Source organism: Semicossyphus pulcher, unplaced genomic scaffold (genome assembly GCF_022749685.1).
Source record: "Semicossyphus pulcher isolate SPU_LCO1_2020_fin unplaced genomic scaffold, fSemPul1.0.p SCAF_14, whole genome shotgun sequence".
Classification (NCBI taxonomy): domain Eukaryota; kingdom Metazoa; phylum Chordata; class Actinopteri; order Labriformes; family Labridae; genus Semicossyphus; species Semicossyphus pulcher.
In genome coordinates, this window is record NW_027211648.1 from 27,945,916 (window position 1) to 27,972,065 (window position 26,150).

General features: G+C 42.5%; 1 protein-coding gene across 1 annotated transcript in view; it reads left to right on the forward strand.

The window, feature by feature from the left end:
• Positions 1 to 26,121, forward strand: part of kif6 (kinesin family member 6) — an 89,286-nt gene extending 63,165 nt beyond the window's left edge. The window contains exons 14-23 of the mRNA XM_069661123.1: positions 3,601 to 3,703; positions 5,456 to 5,511; positions 13,316 to 13,366; positions 16,135 to 16,222; positions 16,370 to 16,505; positions 19,317 to 19,405; positions 21,519 to 21,596; positions 21,711 to 21,794; positions 25,100 to 25,259; positions 26,092 to 26,121. Of these exons, the coding sequence (XP_069517224.1) occupies positions 3,601 to 3,703; positions 5,456 to 5,511; positions 13,316 to 13,366; positions 16,135 to 16,222; positions 16,370 to 16,505; positions 19,317 to 19,405; positions 21,519 to 21,596; positions 21,711 to 21,794; positions 25,100 to 25,259; positions 26,092 to 26,121 (875 nt within the window). The remainder of the gene's footprint in view (positions 1 to 3,600; positions 3,704 to 5,455; positions 5,512 to 13,315; positions 13,367 to 16,134; positions 16,223 to 16,369; positions 16,506 to 19,316; positions 19,406 to 21,518; positions 21,597 to 21,710; positions 21,795 to 25,099; positions 25,260 to 26,091) is intronic.
• The last annotated feature ends 29 nt before the right edge of the window (positions 26,122 to 26,150 follow it).

The following is a 26,150-nucleotide window of genomic DNA, read 5'->3' on the forward strand; positions in this document are numbered from 1 at the left end:
CAACGTTCACTGATTCATGGATTCAGGTTCAGTCTAATATAAACAAGAGCAGGGCTGGGAATCGCAGGGTAACTCACAATACAATACGATACTCGATAAGTGGCCCACGGTAGCAATGATATAACAATACAGCGAGTCATCAACAATCATCTACTGATACATCAAGGTATATGAGTAACTCATTCTTCTGCCGATTCATTTCCCTTTATTACCCTCGTTCATGACAAAAACGCCACCATGAGGAGTCATGAAGCAGTGAGTGAGCAGTGAGTGAAAATCACAGGGAAATCTGTTTAAGCGCCAAATATTTGTAAAGTAAGATAAGTGTATTGCACGAGTCAGGATGACACTATATTGCTGTATCGATATTTTGTCCCACCCGTAACAAAGATTACAGACTAGTCCTGAGATAACTTTTCTTATGATTTGTGGCTATATAAATAACAAGTGATGGATTGACACTTAGCCACTGTTCCAGCTGCTGCTCCCTGATCTGCAGTTAGGAGACCACTGGTTTCTTTTGGCTGATTCAGTTAGCGTTAGCTTGGCTTAGACAACCCTAACCACAACCATTGTACTTCACTCTGAGCTTATCTGGTAAGCATGAGCTTCATTGTGTCTGAAGTACATCCTGCTGCTTTTCCTAACTCAAGCACAGACGAGACATACTTCCCACAACGAACTACATCACATGCATACACTACCCACAAGGCCACCATCCTTAAGGGCAAGGCTTGGCCAGACTCTTCTCATTGCTTTGTTGTTTGGTTGAATATTTGGGGGCATTCCAAGTTCAGTGTCTTTTTCTTGTGCTCCAAAGATTGTTTGACGTTGTGTAAAAAAGAGGCTAATGGATGGACAAGGTGTTCCTGTTGTAACTCAGGCTGGTGATGTATTGATGATGTATTAAGCTCACAGAAACTAGAGGACACTTGGGAGATACAGAGAGAGTTAGATCTTACTGTAAATCCTGCTTTCACATAATGAGACACTGATGATTCCAACAGGCCCTTCATATTTTTCTCTGGAAGCATAATGCGGGGTTCACACTACAAGATAATCAAGCCCATTATGGGCCCAACTCCCCTCTTCAGACAGAAGTAAGCAGAGTCCCGATTGTTTGATGGTTCTAAAGACGATCTCTCCAGATGTTCCTGTGCTGTGAGGGATGTTAAGTGAGTGATTTTACTTCCACTCCTCTGCTCTGAAGAACGCCATGGCCGCACCCATTTCAAATCGAACCCATGTTCAATATTTACGATCCGATATCCTGTTGTGTGGGGGGAATCCCGATGACAGCCGAGCACACTCTGTGGATCGTCACCATGGAATCAAATGATAGCCAATTGGGAAGCAAGCTGACTGAAGCAGGAAGCACAACATCCACAGCCATGGCAACAAAAGCAAACGTGAAGCATAAAGTAACATGTAGAGCCCATGTTCACGCCGTCTCCACCACTTCATCCACAGTTTGTTCTTTTTTCTTCATTAATTTTCAGTCAATCATCGCCAATTCTTCCTGCCCATCGTCCGCCATGTTTGTTTACTCTAAAGTCTCTTTTGACCAACGAGATGTTGTGAGATTTCCCGCTGTGAGAGTCGGACTCTGGTTGTTGGTGAATGAATCTGTCAGTGTGTGCTGTTTGAGTCATATCGTTGCTCTCCTCACACTACAGGAACCCTACTGTTCAATCTATCGTTATTTGTCATCGTGTGTGGGCTCTCTCACATTTTACACATCTGCTAAGATTTTAAAAATCTTTTAGTGTGGGCCAGTCTAAAGACAATAGGGAAACCGCCAGTGAGTCAAAAATTACTGTCCCTCGTAGGAAACCTCAGTAGAAACTTTCAAGGTACCAGAAATCTTGCTATTTTTCTGACAAGCTCTAACTGTTTTTGCAGACAGTTAATAGCTGGTGTCAGACTTGATGGAAAAGAATGGTCATACTTCACTTTGCTGGTATTTCATTTCTAAAATCTGTTGAAACAGCAACAATAGTCACGACACATTCCTCCGCTGTAAAACCTCTGTGGGTTGTCAGCACTCGAAGCACGGAAAAGAAGAATTAGGAAAGTTGGCCTAAGGTCCAAGTGATCTCATTACCACAAATTATGTTAGTACAACATTATATGATGTCATATCACTCTGAGATATTCCTGGAATGTTGCTTTTATACAAAAGTCAAATGGAGTGCATTTCCCCTCAAGAAACCCCTTCAACTGATTTGTTGGGGTTGGCTCTTGCAGCACGCTGTATGTCCATGAAGCGCCTGCTGGTTTCAATCACGACATTCCAAAAATAAAGAAACAAAATTCCTGACTGTCCCACAATTAATCTCACATGAGTTACTGTCCTGCGTGTGTCTTTGGTTAGAGCAGTTTGTCACAAAGATCCACACATTTTAACAAGGGTGGAATTCATTAGAGATCACTGTGAGGCTTTGGTTTTTCCACGAATATCTTGCAAAATACTGGTGGCTTGTATTCTATTATAAGATTAGGTCACACACAATCCACTGCAGTCTTACGTACAGAAAAGTTTGTTTGCTGCAAACACAAAACTATTAACTAAATTATATTTTTTTGTGTGGGGAGAGAGCTTCGATAGACGTGCAAACTTCTCTTATAACTCCAGGAAGTAGAAATTCTTAACTATAGCCAATCCCAATTCCAGCCCAATTTCTGCACCTTGGCACGTTTCATCGCACTATTCCATCTTGGCATGTAGGACCAAGGTGCTGGAATTGGACTGGGCTGTGCCCCTGACTGGGTATCCACCCTTATGAATGTAGTTGGGGTTTCAATTTTCACCTCAGAAGTAGGACACCATTTATTATGTCATTTTAACCATTTACGAAATATATATATTGCAAATGGTAAATGGTAAATGGACTGTACTTTAGACCACTCACAGTGCTTTTACACTACTTGTCACATTCACACACTGATGGCAAAGGTCAAAGTGTCAAAATATCATGATTTGGGAATAAATGTGATGTTCACAGGTTAAAACAAACACGACACGTAATCAGAACTAACTGTTGTGTTTTGGTTGAGCTCTTTTGTAAAGGTATTTCAAGCAGATGTTTGGCAATTGCTCATTTAATAATATTACACGCCTATGAAAATATTCCCAAACCTCTGGATGTTGTGTCCAAAATTATGTTGTTTCCCTTCATGTGGCACGTTGCCAAAGTCAGGTTGGGGGCATCCGCCATTTAATGCTGACATGTGAAAAGTTTCTGTTTATATTTGTGTTTATGTTCTCTTTAAACAGCGAATAGAAGGCTAATAGCCCCTTAGTTCTCTAATCAGTAATAGGTGGGAGGTCAACTACATGAGTGAGGCTCTAGCTGGCATCTGGCTGCCAGATTGGAGTTGAGTACCTGTGGATGTGGGAACGTGCACAGCTCAGGTCTCACAGCAGGTTCTGACACAGCTTCCCAGAGTTAGTAGATTTCTTTTCATAGCATGACAAGCATGTAGTCTCGTTAGGATGGTATTTTCTGTTGTTGGTTTAATTAGGAAAGTGTTTTCTGCATGGACCAAGCCTCTTACTCATAATGAAAGCTTAAGCATTGCACTGGATCTTCTTTTCAGGTCCCCAGCTGTCCATGGGGAAGCAAGAGGCCTTTGAGACCTTCATGAGGGACCATGAAGACCATGTAACTCTTGAAGACAACAAGAACCTACTCAAACAGAGGTTAGTCACAGTAGCACAAGTAAATATACTTACTTCCTAATATCAACATAAAATTCATATCTTATTTTCAGATCTCATATAATGCTATTTCTCATGCATACACTGTTTAAGTAACAGGCAGTGTATATGGTGTTTTTTTTTTGTTTTTTTTTATAATAATCATCAGCAACATCAACAAGGTCATCATCATGAATATCCTAAACAACATAAACAACATCCTCAATGTCATCATCATCCGAAGCATCAATATAAGGTCAGAGGTGTTCTTAAAGAGCTGGGTCTTTAGCTTCTTCTTAAAGGTGAAAGGGACTCTGCAGACCGAATGGAGTTTGGTAGCTCGTTCCACCACCGGGGGGCGACAGAGGAGAAGAGTCTAGTTAGAGACTTAGGGCCCTGTTGTAATGGGAGTACCAGGCGCCTTTCATTGGCAGAGCATAGCAGACAGGAGGGGGTGTAGACCTGGATGAGGGTGTTCAGGTAGGCAGGAGACGTTTTTGTTGCCGTTTTGTAAGCGAGCAACAGGGTTTGAATTTGATGCAAGAGGCGACTGGGAGCCAGTGGAGGGATATCTCTGGATCATCTGCAGAGGTCTGAATGTGCATGCAGGAAGGCCTGCCAGCAGGGAGCTGCAGTAGTCAATGCGTGATATCACGAGTATTCAGTAAGGCTTGGGAATAAAGTCACTCCATTGAGGTCCTCCCTTTCAGTGTGGACCATAGACTGTCATAGACATGACAGCTCCCTAAAAGTGAAGCTCTGTTGACAAATACGGCTCCTGCAGCCGATCTGCTCCGGATTAGCAGAGTAGAGGACAATCAGTGAGAGGAAACGTAACTAAAGCAACAATCCTCGACGTTTCCATATCTGTGAACGTTAACCTCAGAGCAACACACGAAGCTGTTCTGCTGTTAAATATAGCGACGTTCGGGATCCTTGCTGTTTTTTTCTGTAATCTGCACCTCTGGCTCCAAATGATGTCACCATTGCAAGATGGCAGCGCATATCGTGGGTGGTTTTCTGGCATCAATTTTGTACAAAGAGAGCAGATGGAGACGCGTCGTCCATCTATATATACAGTCATTAGTGTTGACCAATTTGCCTACACTCACGTCCGTCCTGTTGGCAGTCTTTTCAATCCAAACAGCTCCCCACAAGGTTTATTTACTAAATACTGTATCACCGTTTTCTTTAAATGCCTGATTATGACACAATGAAGGAGAAATGCTGTTAAAAAGTAACGCCGCCAGCCTGGTGCGCGTTGCTAGGTTTCTCGGCACAATGAATACAGGAAAACTTTTAGCCGCGTCAGTGACGGTCACTGGGTTCATCTCACAGTTGGCGTCCCACAAGTTTACTTTGACGTATTATTTCATGCCAAACCATACTCTGTTCCCAACATAGTGTTTGCAGTCTGGCACCAAAATGACCTGATCAGGATTTGAAAATATATTGTGGCGGACTGGGTCGGTATGTTTGTGAGAGCTGTCGATGCACCTGTAGAGACAGACAGGTTTTATAAAGGTATTGGTTTTGTCTGAAGCTTGCTGAAGTCTTTAAACCTCTATCTAGTAATGCGTTTTTTAAATAACATGCCAACAGAGATATGGTATCCTTTAATATTTGATGTGATACGTCATTTTGAATCCTTTAAATCCTTTCCACATAAAAATAAAGACCTTCTGGCATATTGTTATTTTTATTCACATTCATTTAACAATTTGTCTTTTCACTCCATTGCATCCTTCTTAACAGGTCAGCTGAGGCCAGAGGACTCGGGGAGCAGCTGAATGAAACCAGAAACAGAATCAGTAAGTTGTCTCAATGAATGTAAGACGCCCTCCAGGAATCCCGTTACATTTAAGAGCTGTGAAAACGTTAAACTCTCCTTTTGGCAAACGAAGGCTGTGGTGCAAGAACTCAAGAACGCTGATAATTTCTCTTAATGTTGTCTGGGTCCCAGAAGACAGCAGCCTACCTGCCTGGAAAACGTTAATGAACACATCACTGTCGGGGTTCCGCTTCCCTGGAGAGCAGAAATGTCGTTCAGCACATTCCTGAACTTTTCCAGGACGGAGACGCGTTCTGATTTCCACCCACCGAGTCTTCCAACCTGTGCTTTTACTAGCCTGGCTCAGGCTGTTTTATGATGGCTCTGTAAGCACACCCATGTGTTCTTCTGGGCTATGTCCCTGACAGGTAGCCTTACTTTGCCAAAATGAGGCCTGGAATAAACCCAGCTTCAGTCAATGCTGAGCGATTATGAAGATTACCTACAAGAAATCTCTTTCTCAAACATACATGTGTGGACTTCTGTGTGTCAGTGCTTTAAGACTGTGATAGTCCGTCTGCATGAGTAAAAGGTACTGTAGTAAAGGATATTTTACTCAAGTAAAAGTAGAATAACTTGTGTAAACGTTTGTTCTCTTAGTAACGTGTTGTTAAAAAGGGCGGGGGGTAAGAAAACAGTGTTTCATACCACAACTATTGAATTAAAGTTATAATCTTAAAGATTTCCATCCATCCATCCATTATCTATACTGCTTATCCTGTTCAGGGTCGTGGGGGAGGCTGGAGCTGATCTCAGCTGTCAGTGGGCGAAAGGTCTTTGGACTGTGGGAGGAAGCCGGAGTACCCAGAGGGAACCCACACATGCACCCTCCTTGTAGCTGTAAGGAGACAGCGCTAACCGTTGGTTAAACAACACAACAATTGGTCCGCTGACCTTGCATTTGAAGTATTTTTTTTTTATTTTTGGTATTGTGAAAGGGGTGTCCAGTCAGCATATCCAGGAAATCACAAGGGCGTCACACATCACCCAGCAGCGGTTGGAGAAGCAGAAGCGTGATACTGTTTTCTCTCTGATGAGTTATCAGTTACTTGGCCCAACAAACAAAGAAAAGACTAGTGACTACAGAATATGAAACTACAAAACAAGTACGAATATAAAGAAAAATAAACTCATTTTGACTTTTAGATGGAGAAAAAAAAGGTCAGTGAGAAGCTGTTATGTCTCTGTTGAGTGAAGTCTAATAACAGTCCTATATTAAGGCCACTTGTGCTGCCAAAGGGAAGAAGCCGACATCTCCATGATGTTACTTTAAATACCACCTTTATGTGAAAAAAAAAGAGTGCATAAACACGTCAGTTTATACAGAGGGAAAAAACATCAATCTGTTTGTCGACCCACCAGCGAGAATGAGTTTCCTAACTGAAAATGATGCACTTTTGCAGCCTGTAATTACAATCTATTAACGATTTAAAAACTGCAGTCGTACTGCAATTATCCAGAAAGCTGGACAAGAATGACAGGACACTGCAGAGGGTGCAAGAAACATTAATAATCTACATGAAAAAATAACTGGCCACTTCCAAAGAATAAACAGCATAACAAAGCATCACTAAGGCACAGAGAGGTAAACATTTTAAACTCCACACTGGCTGCAGCCACAAATACACAAAGAGAGGTTGAACAGATTCTGCACACCACGGGGTGCACACACACTCGGACATACAGTGCAGTGTAAAACCCCTTTCCCACTGAAAGTAGCGTGTTGACGCAGGTTTTTTAGATAGATGCCGATCGTCTCTTTTCACATTGCCAGTGGAGTATACTCCTGTCGGTCTCTTTTCCGAGTCGATAATTACTGGGGTCTACTACAGAGTCATTTGACCCGGGTTTGAATGCCAATCGTAATGTGTGTGTTAGCACGTGTATTGGGTTTTTTGACCAGTGGGAAAGGGGCTTTTGTGGGTTTGTTGTTTTACTCACCAGTCTAAACATTATTCTGTGCTGTCCATTGTATACTTTTCAAGCATTTTGTATGTGATAGGACTTATTTGCTGAAGTGATTAACTTAATTTGAAGTAAGCAAGAAAAAGCCTCATAATAGTTGGAAATAGTCCACATTTATTTGAAATCACAACACAAGTCGTTTAATTCAGTAATGTTTCATAATGAAGCAGCTTGAAGACGCGGCCTGTCACCGCTGGGAATAAGTCTAAGTGATTTCTCTTTGGTTGAGTTTCCAGTAAACTCAAAGCAGTTACAAATGTGCTTTTAGAGCCAGATCTGGTTTGCATTTACTATTGCAAGCTACATTTATGAATTTCCCTCCACTGTGTGTGTTCGTGGCTCATTTCACATGCCAGTGAAATGGATAGGTTTTCCTCACACCAGCGCCTGGCATCGCTGATCACGCTTGGTGGTTTGGTGGCATTCGCCCGTTACCCTCACACATGCCGGCGTACACTTATCATCCTTAGAATGTCTTTCAGCCGTCGGCCCATGAAGCTGCATGAAGCTTCCTGCAGAAATCAGAAAGGAGAATCTGGATTGTTAAATTACTGTAGTTTTATGATTTAACATATCAATTCTTCATTGTGTTCCAGTTTGGAAAGATACCCAAAAATCCATCTTGCTGTCAGATATTATTACCTTGTTAGCTGCATGGAGCTGCATTCCTCACAGATGAGACAGACTGTTTTTAGTGGAACGTGGTTGCCTCTTCTGGATGGAAAGTAGCACCATAATATTCATCTGTGTGTTTCCGTGCCATCTTGGAACCCCGGCCTGGAAATTTTACACTACCTGTGTCTGGTGGTTGATGCAGAACATGGAAACATTTAGCATAGTATAGAGAAAAGCTTGATGCTGCTTCTCCTGATGGATGTACCCAGCAGGAGGGTCAGTAAGCAGGGGAGAAAGGGAGAGGCGGTAGCCTGTGGAGACATCAGACTCGATACATTCCCCTGGTTTGGGGTATTGTTCTTGGCCACAGCATAGCGCTCTGGAATCCAATCCCACTGGAGGAGCATACGTTCCAAGCCCTTAGGTGCAAAAAGTGCAAAGATATACTGTATGTTTATTCTGAGGGATCAGCGATGCACATCTTCGACAGCATGAAAGGTGTACGGCAGCTGGAAATGAGCAGCATCCCTTGATTTCTCTGCCAGATGTCGGGAGGGATTTATGCAGTACAGTGCCTGATGGAGCATGAGGCTCTGGTATCCCACTTTCGTTTTCTGCTCACCTTTGCTGAAGTGACCCCAATACTCAGGTGTTTTGGCATCTAATCTGTGATGGAAATCTGGAGCTGGGCATTTATTGAAAGCAGATCAGATAGACCTTTACTGTCATTGTAGAGCATTGCACATTGCGCCCTCCTGAGTATTGCACACACCCATGTATTTCACATTTGCTTGTGGAATTGTAATCCTATTGATAATGTTCAGGTGTTACAATGTGTTGCTCTGCTTTTCTTGCAGTGGTTATCAGCTGCTCATCAGAGTGGTTTATGCAATGTTCCTGGTTACAGCTTTAGAAAACACTGTCATAAACACAGCTGTCCAATAAAACACAGGATGCTACATCCAGATCTCTTGGAATGAACAAACTTTTATGTTTTATTTAAGCTCTTTCGGAGAGTTTATCATTTAAATCATATTTTTGCACTGACTTAACAATAGATTCCTTTTCAAATACACTTGAATTGGCATGGACCCAGATATTGAGAAGCAGGAAAGTTTGCCTGCTCCTTGGATCCTAAGCTCACTGTGGTATTCATGCGGCATATCACATTTAACCTCCGACCCACAAAAATCACCAAATATTTATTGAGGCTTGTAGTTTGAAACCGGTGTTTTAGGACGACGGCATGTCTCTCGACGATGTGGGGGAAACCCTGCACGGTTTGGAAGGGGCTGTGGTGTTGAGGCCACAGTCTTGTCCTGGAAGGCGTGCAGGAGAACTGAAGTTTAATGAAGTATTGCAGTAAGCACACCGCACACCACTGTTACTTGACACGTCTGAAAATTAATCTTTAAGGAATTTTTCTTGTCACAAATACTGTTGAAGTTACCGTCAGTTTTGCTGCTTCAGTGATTCGTACTGACAAAATAATCTGTAACGTTTGACTCTTCAGTCATCACTGAGAAATATTTATTTTTTGGTATTTTTGCCAGTTTTTTTAAATGTTTTTATCCTTTAACACATACAATTTGACAACGTTACAATTTCATTTAACAGACGCTTTTGTCCAAAGCGACGTACATGAGAGTTTATGAAGCGCAAGCAACGATCAAGGAGGGAACAAAGTCAAGAAGTGCCAACAAACAGCTCCAAGTGCGATCCGACACAGATTGCACAGAGAAAATGCACAAGGTGTATAAAATCTCCTCATCATAAACTACATCCTCATTATCATCCCCATCATCATCCTCAATATCATCCCCATCATCATCCTCAATATCATCCTGATACTGATGATGATCATCAGTATCATTAAGGTCAGAGGTGTTCATAAAGAGCTGTGTCTTTAGCTTCTACTGAAAGGTGAAAGGGACTCTGCGGACCGAATGGAGTTTGGTAGCTCGTTCCACCACCGGGGGACGACTGAGGAGAAGAGTCTAGTTAGAGACTTAGGGCCCTGTTGTGATGGGAGTACCAGGCGCGAGTGTAGACCTGGATGAGGGCGTTCAGGTAGGCAGGAGCCGTTTTTTGGTGCTGTTTTGTAAGCGAGCAACAGGGTTTGAATTTGATGCGAGCAGCGACTGGGAGCCAGTGGAGGGATATGAGCAGTGGAGTGACCAATAACTGTATATATAGATGGACGACGCATCTCCATCTGCTCTCATTGTACGAAATTGATGCCAAAATAGCCCCCGGGAGCTGCCATCTTGCATCGGTGACGTCATTTGGAGCCAGAGTTGCACAGTAGAGACATAAATCAGCATGATAAGAACTAACTATAATGACAGAAACCATGTTTAAGAAAAACGTATTTGACGTGTATTTTGATTTTATAGTTTGACTCATGTCCCATCTGTTAACATGGAGGAGGCGGGCTTTATGACCTATACTGCAGCCAGTCAGCAGGGGGTGATAGTCATCCATCTTTTTATACAGTCTATTGGAGTGAGGTGCTGTTTTGGGTTGGGTGAAGAGCAGTCGCGCTGCTGCGTTCTGGACCGTCTGCAGAGGTTTGAATGTGCATGCAGGGAGGGCTGCCAGTCGGGAGTTACAGTAGTCAGTGGGTGATATAACAAGAGCCTGCACCAGCAGTGACAAGACATCAGAAAGACATACCAACGTTACAAAAACTGTACAAAGATACGCAAAGCAGGAATCAGGGGCTAAAAAAATCATGTGACTTTTTCAGTACAACAACATTGTTCTCTGACTGACTTTGAAACATGTCAAAAGAGGGTCATCAAAGTGAGGTGAGCATTGTAGATCATTCCAGTCTTGTTGGTCGTGGAAGGAAAAGTTAGATGTAACAGCTCTGTTCGCGTGGTTACTTAATAATACACACATTACATATGAGCCTCTCTATTGAACTCTAGAATTGGGAGTGCTTGACTTTAAGTGTTTGTACCATGTCACTGACAAATACAGATAGTCAACATGTGTTATTGCTTGGCCCTGGCGTCCTCAGTACGTGTCATGACTGATGTAAGCCACACGGGTGGTGTTTCCCTCTTGTGTGCTTCATGTTGCTGCTTTGTGCTGTCTGCACTTCTTCAGCCTGTCAACATGGCGTACATATTTCTTAATCCTTTCATGTTACAGTGAAAGCAGCAGACTATACATGCATTAGCTGTGGGTCGTGTTTGGGAAAGTTGTGTCTGTTAGAAGACTCAGGGCTGACCACAATGTGAAGCCACAGGGCATCTCAGTTCATTTACATCTTCAGCTACACCAACCACTGACGTTGTACGAAAACATGTTTTTGTGCGGATTTCCCAAACCCTGGTTCATATTCCAGAAACATGAGGGAAAACAGTGTCATCATGGGAAGAAAATGTCCCTGCTAGTCATTTGTACGATACCACATCATACATCCTCTACAGGCCTACAGCTTATTGACACCTAGAATAGTGGTCTACATTAAAAAAAAAAAGTGTTTGTGGGGTGTTTTGAAAAATGAGCATGTCTGTGTGTTAAACTGGCAGAGTGCAAATCCAACAATGGAATGATTTCTAGATGGAAGGAATTTTTCGGGCCTGTGTCCACTAATGCCGCAATTTCAGAGCGCTTCTCGCGGGCGCTTACTGTTGCTAGATTACGAAAGATTTTTGGCAGCCCTTCCGCTTCCCTCTGTAGTGATCGTTAAGTCTGTCACTCTGTATGCTTAATATTTGCTTTTATTCAAGGACATTTTACAAATAAAACATTAAAAAACAATGTAAAGGAATCGTGTCCTAACATTAGCAGCAACTCTACACCTAGAAATAAAATCCTCGCATAACAAAATGATACGCTTCTCCTCCACCATTGTTGTTGACAAAGTGGATATCTGAAGTCCCGCCCCTTCTTGATTTTGATCAGTGAGGGAGAAGTGACATTGACGAGCGGAGTGTTGCTCCAAAAGTTTAACTCTTTTCAACTGAGAGCGCTGTGAGCCAGGGTGTTTTTGCGCTGAAAACACTGAACTGCATTGGTTTTGTATAGAACATTGGCGCTGCCAGCGCAAAACGCCTGCTATAAAGTCATTGAGAAATGTATTACTCACAAAGTCATGAAAAATTGTAAAGATAGAATAAAGCAGCTGATCTGACTAAAAGGTACCCCAGTCAGTAGGAAGAGCATTAGGGCCTGTGTCCACTAACAGCGTTTTTGCGCTGGCAGCACCGAATTTTTATACAAAACCAATGCAGTTCAGCGTTTTCAGCACTCAGCGTACTCAGAGCGCCAGCTATTTTTTGTCGCTGCGCTCACAGCACATCAGCTGAAAATAGTTCAACTTTTGGAACACCACCACGCTCGTCAATGCCACTTCTCCCTCCCCCACCAGTCAAAATCAAGAAGAGACAGGACACGATTCCTTTCCATCATTTGTATTTTTTCTTTTTTTTGTAAAATTGATTTAAAGCAAATATTAAGCATACAGAGCAATTTAAAACAGACTTAACAAGCACTATTTTCATAACCTAGCAACAGTAAGCGCCAGCGAGAAGCGCTCTGAAATTGAAAAAACCTGAAAAAACGGCGTTAGTGGACACAGGCCCTTTAACGCTGTCCATCTCTTCATCTTGTCCTGGACAAAGTGGGAGCTATAATCCCACTGGTTTATGGCACCATGAGAGGTGTTGCATGAAAAGGTAGCTCCCCACTCACTTTCTTTTTTTTTTGCAGACCTTTTTTGGCGGAGCAATACTTCATCTGGTTTTCTCATATTTGGACCTCAGCTTTCAGATTGGCGACAGGATCATATTACAGACAGAGCTGCAGCACAGCACCGTCTACATGTTTATACGACCTGAGGGATCGTAATGGAAACTCACCGCAGCAGATACTGACGTTCAATGTCTCTTTTAGCTTTAAGTCTGCCTGGTAATTCATCTGCTCATTCTTTCTTTTTTTCAAAACAGGTGCTTATAGAGAGAAGTGAACTGTAATATGTGAACTTTAAATATCACCCAAGAGCAGGCAAGGACAGTTATAAATATATATGTAATAATTACAGTGCATGGAAGAGAGCAGTTTGGGGTGGATTTGGGGCTGTGGTGAAGTATTATATCTGTAACAGAAGATGAATGTAAACATGTATTAATGCAAAAAATGCCCTTTGCCTTTTTATTGTGGAAATGTTTTTTCTTCTCTGTGTTTCTCAGATGAGTTGAAGAAGCGGTTGGAGAAGCAGAGGAGGCAGAGGGAAGCTCACGGTAAGATCAAACTGACAGTGGAGATTCCCACAGCAAAACTTGAACCATGTGTCATCTACCCACACCAACAGCTAAACAATGCATGGAGCAATTACATGCATCTTAAGGTAATCTCGACAAATTGCAGCTGTTTTCTAATCTTTCAGCATGAATTCAAATTCAAACCGCTGGCTTCTAAAACATCAACTGAAAGGATGAACAGATCTGTCACAAATGGCAACATCTTTTGATATTGGACTCCCCTCAGAAAGGGGGCGGTAAACACTGTGAACACACTGTGGGCGCTCGTGTACATGCAGTAGTGCCCACTTCAAAGCACGTGCAGTAGGCCTCACTGACTGAAAGCTAAGTGACCAAAGCCTGGGCGTGCAACCATAAGACTCCCTCATTTACTCTTTTCTGACTGTTTTGATAAATGACATGAATGCTTTGATGAGGAAATCTGGTCGTAAAAAACACACAAACATCTCCCTCCATTTCAGCCGCCAAAGGATTTTCTTGTTATTTTGTGACCAGCATCAGAGGATACTTCACAGCAGCCTGCTTTCTATTATCCAGGGCCAGTGTTTAAAAGGCTGAAGGACATGCACTCACATGCAGAGGAGTAGAAAAAGAATAAAAGAACAAGCAAGTTAATAAAAATATGTTGAATATAAAGAGAAATCAATTAAAGGAATACGTATTTCTGTAAATATAAAGACAGGATTCAAAAGAACTACTATATGCTTTTATTGATTCCTGTTTATATACAACGATCAGCCATAACATTATGAGGCCTAATAATGTCTGGGTCCCCCTTTTGCTTTCAAAACAGCCCTGACCTGTCGAGGCATGGACTCTACTAGGCCTCTGAAGGTGTGCCGAGGTACCTGGCACTAAGACGTTAGCAGCAGATCCTTTAAGTCCTGTAAGTTGTGAGGTGGGGCCTCCATGGATCGGACTTGTTTTTCCAAAGACTTGTTTGTCTAAAGAGTTAGGCCAGTCTTAATTTAGCTCATACATTAGTCTAATGCAAGTTAGACCGTTTCACAAAAATAAAGACTGACTAATTTTAAGCCAACAAAAATTAGACACTTGACCCCCAGGCTAACTCAGCTCTAATGCCATGTAACCATGTAACAATCAGTGACACCTGCTGACCAGTAGCACCAAATTGGACGTCTTTGATGATTTTCCATGTCAGGTTTTTTGTTGTTGTTACACTCTTCGCTAAATTTTATATTGTCCTAAAAACTTTTGAATTTTCTACTCGGGAAATGCGGTTACTGGGCGGCCATTTTTTTGGTTTTGAAAAAAGTCTTAATTTACCCAGAATTCAGTGCACCAAAGTCCTGCTTAGGATATTCAAGAACTAAACTGCTTTGTTAAACGGATGAGTTTAGACGTATATCTGAAGTCTAACTATTTGTTATATCTAAGCCATAGTTAAAGTCTATCTTTGTGAAACTGGTCCCTGGAGAATTGTGAGGCCGAGTCAACACCTTGAACTCGTTGTCGTGTTCCTCAAACCATTCCTGAACCGTGTTTGCAGTGTGGCAGGGCGCATTATCCTGCTGGAAGAGGCCACTACCATACTGTTTCCATAAAGGGGTGTACTTGGTCTGTGACAATGTTTAGGTAGGTGGTACGTGTCAAAGTAACACCCACATTATTGGCAGGACCCAAGGTTTCCCAGCAGAACATTGCCCAAAGCATCACACTGCCTCCATTGGTTTGCCTTTTCCCATAGTGCATCCATGTCTTCCCCAGGATAGAGACCCAAACGCACCCGGCCATCCACATGATGTAAAAGATAACATGACTCATCAGACCAGCCCGCCTTCTTCCATCGCTCTGTGGTCCAGTTCTGATGCTCAGGTGTCCATTGTAGGCGCTTTCAGCGGTGAACAGGGGTCAGCATGGGCACCCTGACCAGTCTGCAGCAAACTATGATGCTCTGTGTGTTCTGACACCTTTCTATCAGAACCAGCATCAACTTTTTCAGCAGTTTGAGCTGCAGGAGCTCTTCTGTTGGATCAGACCACACTACCCAACTGCTCCCCACATGCATTAATGAGCCTTGGCCGCCCATGACCCTGTCGCCGGTTCACCTGTTTTCCTTCCTTGGACGACTTTTGGTAGGTCCTGACCTCTGGAGATCGGGAACACCCCACGAGAGCTGCAGGTTTGGAAATGCTCTGACCCAGTCGTCTAGCCATCACAATGTGGCCCCTTGTCAAAGTCACTCACTTCCTTACGCTTGCTCTCTTTTCCTGCGTCCAACACGTCAACTTCGAGGACAAAATGTTCACTTGCTGCCTCACATATCCCACCCACTGACAGGGGCCATTGTAACGAGATAGTCAATGTTATTCACTTCACCGGTCAGTGGTCATAATGTTATGGCTGTATCGGATATCGGCGAGTATGCCAGTCAATGCCCTGATTGGATCAGCTGTCAGTCCCCCAAAATCAAATGATCAAGGTAAATTATCATGTGACAACAACAAACAACAGCAGTGTGGTGCTAGCACACAGTGTACTCTTAGTCAAAACTAGCGAAATGTCAGCAGTGTTTTCCCACCAATATTAGGGGTTCTCTGTATCGACCAACACTCTAGGTATTGAAATTAGCACGGGAAAGAAAAATGTTAAAGGGACATCTTTGACTCCAAACACGTGTAATCATTATGATTGTATTTTATATTTTGTTCATAGTATGTCATTTCTGTCTAATCTGTCTTTCATACATTTCTGCTGTCTCTCCGGTCTGTCCAATTCAACCCTAGGTGTTCTGGGTAATCACATGGACACTGAGGACGAGGTCGACCCAGTGGAAGAAAACCTGTGCAAACACATTGAGCAAGAAAAAAAGGCGTGAGTGTCGTAGGAACTGGACGCTAATGTATTACCATGCCAATGTTTTCATAGTTTCTCCAAAGCCCCTGCTAAAGATTGATTGGACGCAGCAGATGCTCAATAACGTGGACAAAAGATGAATTCTGCGCTAATATCTCCCGTCAGTTACAAGAGCACCGTCGGCCGTCTGAAAGCGCTGAGGACAGAGATCGAGCACCTGCAGCTGCTGCTGGAGAGGGCAAAGGTCAAGCTGCAGAAGGACTTCCATAAGTGGTGGAGCCAGGAGGCTTCCAGTGTGCAGGTGACTTTACTTCCTCTCCTGTACCTATCTTTGTGACAACACCACATAAAGCTTCTGTAAGCATGACTCGAAGGCACGACTAGTGTGTCAAAGACATGTTTATGACATTAGAGCGTCTGTTGGATTTTGTCTCTGTATTTATGGATGTTTTCTTTTGTGTGGTTTCTGATCATTGGCCTCTGCGGACGCATTAGTGTGTGTGTAAGTTGATATGCATGTGTCTCTGACTTTGGAGGCTTTTACGGCACCAGTGTGACCCTTGCAGCCTCTGCTCTGCATCATGCTGAACGGGCCCTGGTGGGAAGATATGTAGGAGGCAGATACATGGAAACACATTTTTACAGGGTTCCATGTGACCCAAACAAGAGCCAGGAGAGCAGCTTAGAGGCAAGACAGCAACAGCATTAATACATAGTCAAAGCAGTCTTAAAGGGGAATTCAGGTATTTTAATAAACCTGGCTCCTTGTTCTACATATTTTGACGTATAAATGATAAATATATATGAATGACTTACAGGTGAAAAGTTTTGGAATTGCTCCAGTAGTTTGCTTCAGCCAGAAGCAACATAACAGGTTGAAAACGCTTATACGTAATCCATGGGAGGAATTTTATATGATCAAAGTATGATCATGTAAAATTGTTGTGAATAAATGTTCACTTAAAGGGCTTGTTTATGCCGCTCACAGGCTCAGATTATGTTTTTATTATTTTACAACATTACTGAAAGGATCCCTACAGAGACAAACCTCTTTGTTAAAAGTAAAATACATTTATTTAACCCTGGAGAAACCATCACATCGCTTTCTTCAAGTCTTAGTGTTTGTCCATCCATCCATCCATTATCTGTACTGCTTATCCTGTCCAGGGTCGCAGCCTTAGTTTTTGTGTTACACAACTACTGTGTGGGATATGAACCAACCACTTAAAACAAACTGAGAGTCACACAATAACACCAACAAACTAACAGATCGAGGCAGCTGAGTGAGTTCTTTAGAAGGAGGCCAGAGACTGAGTTCGGTAGAAGGGTTACAGCGTTACAGTGGTGATCTGAAAGATCTCACTTTCGTTCTCTTTGACGCAACCTATGACGATAAACGGTAATTGCGGGAGCACACTTCCCAGATATCCAGACAGTGCTGCATGTGTGACGTCCACGGTTGGCTCCGGTTGTAACTCTTGATTTTCCTGGCTGACGGTCGCTTTCCTTTTCAGACTGTTTGCTTCATCTGAGCGTCGAGTTTGTTTCTTCTTCTTTGGATTTTCACTTCTTGTTGAAATTGTATCTGTAGTCATCCATCTTTTCTTTGTTTGTTCAGCCATAGTAGATTACTGTTTACTCGCAACACTTGCAGAGAGCAAAAAAGCAGCCGCTTAGCTCCGCCAGACCAACCACTGCTGGCTGATTGAAAACGCGTCACTAACTTGGCGCCGCTTGAGATTTTTTCTGTGAAAGTCGCCACAGACAGCCAGTCTGTAATACTGCAAATGCAAAGGCTTTCATCAGTGGGCCATAGGCTCCATCAGCATTGTGTTACCTCATTCGGCGATAGATAGTGACTTAACATTTATTTAAATGAAAATCTTCAAGATCTTTAAATTTGTGTTTTTGTCAAAGGACTGTAGCGGCTCCCAACAGAGCTGTGTAACAGCTGTTTCTGGTTTAAAAATGGTCTATCACTGTAATGATCATTTTAGTCATGTTGAAAAAACGCTTCGCACATCTGTTTCAAAACAGCTGCGTAGGAGAGGAACAGGTCAAACAACAAAAAAAGTGTGAACTCCTGCACACGGTCTAACTTGCTGAAATGATATTTATTTGCAGCGTGTCGGTACTAGACCTTCATCGGGCAAATGTCCTCTGTCACTGAAGATAACAATTTGTGAGAGTCAAAAAGAAGAAATTCTAGTGGATGCACTTTGATTGTACACATTTGCCTGCACACTGGGGTTTTTGTTGCAGCCATTGTATCCCGATTTACTGCTTTCATCTGAAGAAATCAACTGGAGCAACTCCAAAATATATGCAACAATTATTCATTAAGACCATAAAATATGGGGGGAGATAGAAATATCAGAACAACCCTTTAACAGAAGAAACAGGTGTTTACGGGTTATCAGCAACACAGTGGGGAATAAAATACTTATAGTGATAAGCATGCAGAGAATTAGGAGTGAAATATTCCCAAATGGAATAACACTGACTTCTAGGGAACTCAGTCTCTGGTCTCCTTCTGAAGAACTCAGTCTCTGGTGTCTTTCTAGAGAACTCAGTCTCTGTTCTCCTTCTGAAGAACTCAGTCTCTGGTGTCTTAGAGAGCTCTCTGGTCTCACACACTTTGCTCGGCCTTCGTGGCTGTTGTGCACATTTTGGAACGACAAAGAAGATGTTAAGCCGAACATCTGAGCAGCAGACATCGCTGGCTCTACTCAGCGGTTTTGATCTTAGGAATAGAGAACAGTATCTCACTCACATCTGAGCAAGCTTTGGGATTTTATCACTGAATGACAAATGGAAAGGAGAGGAAGTCAGACAGACGGCCCTTACATGTGCAGTTTTGGTCGTCCAAGCAGGAAACTGGAGGTTTTCATGCCAGCACTTTCACATCCAACACATTTGTTCAGCTAACTATTGTTCGTTTTTTGGAAAACAGTGTAAATGATTCATTAATCTTAGAGGACACTAAATATCTTCAGTCCTCTGTTCCATAGCTGTGAGTTACATATGGCCACATTGTGTTCAACATTGTGTCAGCATGGAGCGGAGCTTTTTGCTGAGAAGTGATCCAGAAATATTTAATGATTGTGAGCAGGAATCTGAGTCAGAGGCCTCAGCCAGATGTCACACAGCGTCACCAAGTGGGACCTTGCAGCCGTCTTCACCTCGCACTCCAGGATTTTGGTGAGACACATTTTCTGTGAGTTATGTAATAAGTGAACGACTGTCTGTCCTTTCATCCCTCCAGCAGATGTAAATGTCCAACTAATGTACAAGTAAGAACACCTTCCTCTAACTGACATATTTCCACTCAATTCATCAATGTTATTTACGAGTGCCCGACTGATAGGTGGCTATGAGACTGATTTTGATAAGGCTTGGGCGGTATCACAAAGTTACAGAATACCAGGGTATTTATAAAATCCCGACGGTATGAATTTCAATACCGAAATTATGTTGAGGTGATGTGCTGTAATGCACAGCATGCACCAGCAGAGATCAGGCCGCTGCCGGAGGAACAGTTAAACGGCAGAGCCGAGAAAGGCGGCGACCACAAGCGGGATGAACTTATAGAAAAGAAAAATACCTCTGCCCCCGTGTGGGAGTTTTTTGGGTTTAGACCTAATGAGAAAGGTGAGCCAGCAAACGCTGATGAAGCAGTGTGTACTATCTCTGGCTCCGGAGAGTTACAGAGGGAGCGTGCCCTGGAAACTTGAAACGGGCCATGCTTGCTGACACGGAGAGCGGAGAGAAGAGAATGAGAATGATGATGATGAGAAAATGATCGGTGCAGGCATGTAGCTGTCTCAGTGTTGTGCCTGGAGTGTTGATGTTTACATTTAGCGCAGCTAGCCACCGCTGTGTAACACCATTATCACTCAACAGTATAAAACACTTTAAGGACGCGTAGGAAAACAATGTCCTCTAGTCCCCACCGTGAACGGCACTTTGTCATTTCCATAATATTGTATTTTATTTTATTTGTTGTCTCTCCTACAAACCGCTGACGAACAGCTGATACCGTGCGCTGCAGGCGTGATAAAATAGTTGTGATAAAATATTGAAATACAGCGTACACTTAAACTGAAATGTTTGTTTATATGTAAGACTTTTTTAAGTCTGCAGCGGTGATTTGGTTCGCTTCCGTGTACAAACTCCGGCCGGCTTCTCCTAACAGGGTCCGTGCTGACTGTTATCTACTGTACGTAGTACACTTACTATTGATAAGTACCTCATACAACCCCACTTCAAACAAACCGAACTATCCCTTTAACATTCATGTAATCCTGTGTTGTGTAGCAAGATATGTACAAGTAATTGCACAACCATGTCAAATGTGTGACAGCAACTCTTCCCCCTCCAACCAGCCGCTCTGAAGTTTCCCAGCAGCTTTTCAAATACTTTAATATACCTGATAACCTGGTATTATGGCTAGAAGGTATTACAGTATGAAAAAATGGATGCCGCCCAAGCCTAATATATAATTTAAAGGGGAAAAACGCAGCAATTCCAGATATAACGGCCAAAATCGTTTTTAATTTTCAGCTTGAACCTTTTGTCTTCTCAATTTTAGGGCTTGTTGCCATGAAACATAAAAGAAATGTATAAATAGTTAAAAGGTTACTGTCCTTGAGTTTGTTCGCCTCACCGGCCCGGGTGATTTTAGAAGCGGAAGTGGTCCATATGATAATTGGCCAATGATAAAGCCTTTGGTGACTTTCGATATTGCATCACATGAACAGAAATGATGACAACAACGTTTGTCCAGATTACATCAGGATGTCTGCAGGACTTAAAAAAGTCTGAAGAAGCATTGATTTCAGTTTCCCTAAATAAAGTCTTGTGACAATGGTTTTTAAGGGTCTGTTTTATCCTGTTTGATTTGGACCTGTAGCAAACACTGTCACTGCTTCTACAGTAGTGAGGAGGCTTCCTGCCTCATAGGAGGCAAATGTCAGCTTTGGCAACTAAACCTAAATAGATGAATCAATTTATCTTTATCTCTTCCTTTGTCTTCTGTTAATCAGCGTCCAGGTTGCATTTATTTGATAAATAATGTCATCTTTTTTTCTGAGGTATTAAAAATGCCTTTACAAGTCTGAAATGTGACTTGTTGAACCCTGCAGAAACACTGTTAATGAAATGTTAGCACTGTAGCTCCCTCTTGTGGTGCCTCCTCTAGACCCAACATGTGAGTTTCTAAATGACATTATGCTGTATAGAACCTATTGATCAAGACAGATAATCTGTGGGATTATGGCATAACAATATTTGTTAAACCTTAATTGTTATACAGTGCACCTGGTTTTAGCAGCACTGTGAGAGACCCTCCAGCAGGCGCAGACTCTTCCACCACTTCTGTTCAGGACCTCAGGTCAGTATAGCTTCAGTAAATCTCTTTTCTGGAGTACTGTTGGGTTATCCTGTGTGTACAGACTCCGCCCTTTGCATGATAAAATTGTAATAATAACATTTCTGTGAATTTCAGAGGCTTCATGCCCCCCTTTAAAGCATGGCAGGAAAAGTCCCTGGATGGGAGGGTGTCAGACTTCGCTCCTTCGTCTGAGTGGAGGTAAATGGAGCCCGGCTTGGCACGATGGGAACCAATGGATGTCTTTAAAACTACAGCACAGAGCTCTCTGTGCATTTCTCTACATGCTTAGAAATGAATGTGACAACTAGAACCATACAGAGTTCATATTTTAACCACGTGGCAACCTTTTAGGATCCTGGTGAGGCCTTTTAAAAAATTCAACCTGGAACCCTTACCCTTACCTAGAACCCAATACAAAGAGTTTAACATGGAACCATCTATGAAAAGTTCCACAGAGAACCTCCTTTGAGAAGTTACCTTTGAGGTTCTGTTGAGAAGAGAACCCTTCTTTTGTGTAATAGTTCAACCCCAAACCTTCTATTGGGGTCCTATCCAGAACCTCCCTATCTTCTAGGGTTGATAGAAACAATTCGCCCAGGGGTTCTACTGAGAACCTTGTAACATTCCCAAGGTCTAGTCTAGAACCCACATGAGATTCTACTGCGAACCCTTTAATAATGCAAGGGTTTCATCCAGAACCCACAGAGGGGTTTCTATTGAGAACCCTGTACTATTCCCAAGGTCTAATCTAGAAGTTCTACAGAGAACCCTTCAATAATCCGAGGGTTTTGTTTAGCCAGAAATGTTTCGTATTCAAGTGGTTTCACCTAGAACCCTCAAAAGGAGTTCGACAAAAAACCCTATTTATTGCAAGAATTCAATTCATATCCCACCCAGAGGTTCTACTGAGAACCCTTTAATAATCCAAGGGTTTCATCCAGAAACCAAAGAGGGGTTTTTTTCAAGAACTACTTTAAATTCAAAGGTTTTCCCATAGGACCTAAGGAGGGTGTCAAAACGGTTCCCCCTGTAGTGACCCCCTTGTCTTCTCTTTTCAAAGAGCCATATTGTTTTCTGAAGACACGGATCCACCGTTGAACCAATGACTGTATATAAAGATGGACGACGTGTCTTCATCTGCTCTCATTGTATGGAATTGATGCCAAAATACCCCCACATGGCGGACGTCATTTAGAGCCAGAGTTGCGCATTTGAGTTTGCCATGTGGCAAATGAACACTTGGACATAAATCAGCATGAAAAGAGAGGGTTTGGCTTCACTTTTAGGGAGCTGTCATGTCGTCCATCTTTTTATACAGTCTATGTGTGGAATCGTTATTTCTAAGAGTGTTGTCACCATTCATAAAATACAGCGTGAAACAATTCGATTTAATTTAATTTACTGTGGATTTTGTAGCCCATTGAGTTTACTAACTAACTGTGTTTACACTACATTTTTCAATAGTATTTGAAAAAGCAAACAATACAGTAGCATACTCCACATGTTTGCAGTAACTGTAATATACATGCAGCCTGGACGTGTAGATTTTACAGCTGTGCCGTGTTTTCTCTACACTTATGAAAATGGCCATAAAGTTTTATTCCTTTGTGAAGTAATGTCTCCAAACTGTGTTAACAAATCAAAGACCTGCAGTCTCGCTTGAACGCTGCTGCTGAAACTACAATTTTACAGCCATAGTAAAACATTAAAAGCATAACATGTATGCTTTTGTCTCCAGCCGCAGTTTGTAACACAGAGATTCTATTGTTCGTACGCTTCATGATATGTGGAGCTGTTACCTGTTAGGGCTCTTTAAGATTTTGGAAAGAGAACAGTTAAAACATTTTACAGCAGCAGTGTTCAGGATGGTAGAGGTAAGATCAACACACACATACACACACAGGAGTTCCTATAAGTAGAAGCATGGACTGCAGAACGCATTAGGAATTCGTAGAGCCCACCGTGACCTCAGGTATTTTCTATAATATATACTTTTTATCCTGTCAAAAAGATCGTTATCCACCATTGATTGACTTAGCCTACTGGACACTGCTCTGCTCTCTGTCTCTCCCATACCTGGAGCAGCATCTCTTCACATGCTCCTCACAGAAACACACAGAGAGAGAGAGAGAGGGAGACGTCCACATCCCTCCTCTAAATGCATAGATGCATAGACGTCATCTGTTAAATAATGACCTTCAGCCGTGTAGTGTCGGCCTCATTTGTCAGTGTAAGTGCCTTCATATAAACAAAACTAATTTTTACCTAGATAATGATGATGAGGTGCGAATTCTGGAATAAGTTTGGGACGCGTGCTCTAGCCGAAGTAGCAAATCCAATGTCCACATGCATCTTTCCATTTCGGGGGCCAAATTTAAACTTAGAATTTAAACATGTCTTGTCATATACAAATCACGATGTCCATTAATCCCTCCGTAATATTTAAACATAAACACTTCAACACCTCAACACTCCGACACGGTTTACCTCATCGCACACCTGCCTGCAATTACCTGAAGCCATGGCTTTATGCACTTAAACCCAGACTCCAACCCGGTTTCCATCTAATTCAGAACAATCTCTGTAACAAAGTGTCTCATGGCAGGATAAAAGAAACACAAAATAAAAACCACATTTTGGCTCCAACTGTCGGTTTTGATCGTTTTGACACGCGATGTCTTTAACAACGAGCATCCGGGCCGTGCGTGAAGGACGCTCCTTATAAGATTCGTAAAGGCGACTTTGTAAAAACGTACAGCTCCTGATGAATGTCAACAGAGCAGAAACATGTAGAGAGAAGCACAAAGTAGTCTAATTAACAGTTATTCACACAGTTAGGCTATTGAGTTTTAAAGCTATAATAAGTAAGATTTTTCCTTGCATTTTGTCAACAACACAAACTGGGCCCCTCCTCCAGCATGCTAACTGCCGGTTACCTTTGTGCTAGTATGCTAACGGCCAGTTAGCTTTACGCTAGCATGCTAACAGCCGGTTAGCGTGTCCTACCCGGTTTAAGGCACCTGCCTGTCCAACAGAAAGAAGGCCAACTCAGCATCGCTCTTTCACCATGTTCGTCGGTCTGAATGGGGCCCAGTTAATTTGAACCACGCCCACACTCACCTGTACGCTTTGATTGGCTCAGGGAACCACGACAGCGCCCCTCCTGAAAATGTCCCGTGCAAAGCAAAACAACAGAATAGATGCAGAGGGAAGGGTCTCACAAGGGTCTGCACACACACTCACCAACACGCATGTATAGAGGCCCATAAGTGATGATTTATATGATATTTGTAAAAGTCTATATTTTATTTTTATAGGAAAGTCCTACTTATTATACCTTTAAACAGGGTGACATATTGTCAGCTGCAATGTTTTATATTCAAAAGCAGATCGGTCCTGGGCCCTCCTGGCCCTACCCGTTCCGCGGTCCACGAGTAGAAGTAATATACTGTGAAGAATTTAAGCTTTTATTGCGTCAAAAACATACAGTATGTTTATTTCAGGGCTCTTTCCTCCACAAAGCTCTCATCCTCCTCTATTCCCCTGACTGGAGACCAGCAGGCCGACGCTGACATCCTGGCTTTTGTCAGGGCTAGGCAAAACCTCCTCAACAGGACAGGTGAAACACACACACACACACACACACACACACACACATACACAGTGCACAACAAACTTTTAAATAATATGCATTTTACATCCAACTCTGCCCTCTGGTGGTGTGAGGCTTTAGAACACGTTTAAAATACCTGTAAGAAACAAAAACACTTTTACATACTGTAAGCTGAAAATTATTTAGTAACATCCGATAATTCAGACATTCTAAAACAGTTCTTACAAAACAACCTCTTTGCCTCAGCAGCCTTATTTTTACTCGCTCTATAACTGCTCATCTTTTGCTCTTCTCTTTTCCATGGCTTCTCTCTCCTCCTTTGACCCTTGTGTGGCTGCTTACTTTGGCACACAGTAAAGTGGACTGAGGTTTGCCACTAGATATCCAGAACGGCTGAGGTCATGTGAACAGACGCAACGCTGGCCAAATGAGCAGAGACACCACACAGAAAAACAGCTGCATACTCTCCAGGATCTATCCATCTTTCTTTTCTTTCCCCTCTCTCAGCAAAGGAAGACTGGTTTCATGCCTCTTTACCTTGGCACAATTTAGCTGGACAGTGACTGTGTTTTAACAGGAAAGCCCCTCTCCTTGGTTGTTTGGTGACCCCTGTATTGTGCTGTTCCTCCAAACCAAACAGCTTTAAAGCCACTAGTGCATTCTGGGAAGTGTAGGGAAGCGGGCAAAAAGAAACAGACAGCACGATTTCAGAGCGGAGGCTGTTAATGTAACTGCTATTCTATTACCCTCAAAAAAGTTTCTCTATGTGCTTTGTATTGTCATATTCATTGATTATGATAGGCAAAACCTTCAGCCATTTTCTGATGTCTCTAATACTTTCCAATGTTTTCTAACTTCCTGGTGTTTTTATATGTATTCCAGGCCAACCTCAGTAAGAGCACAAGCTTGTGAGAAAGCCGGCAGGGCCATGTTACGGCATC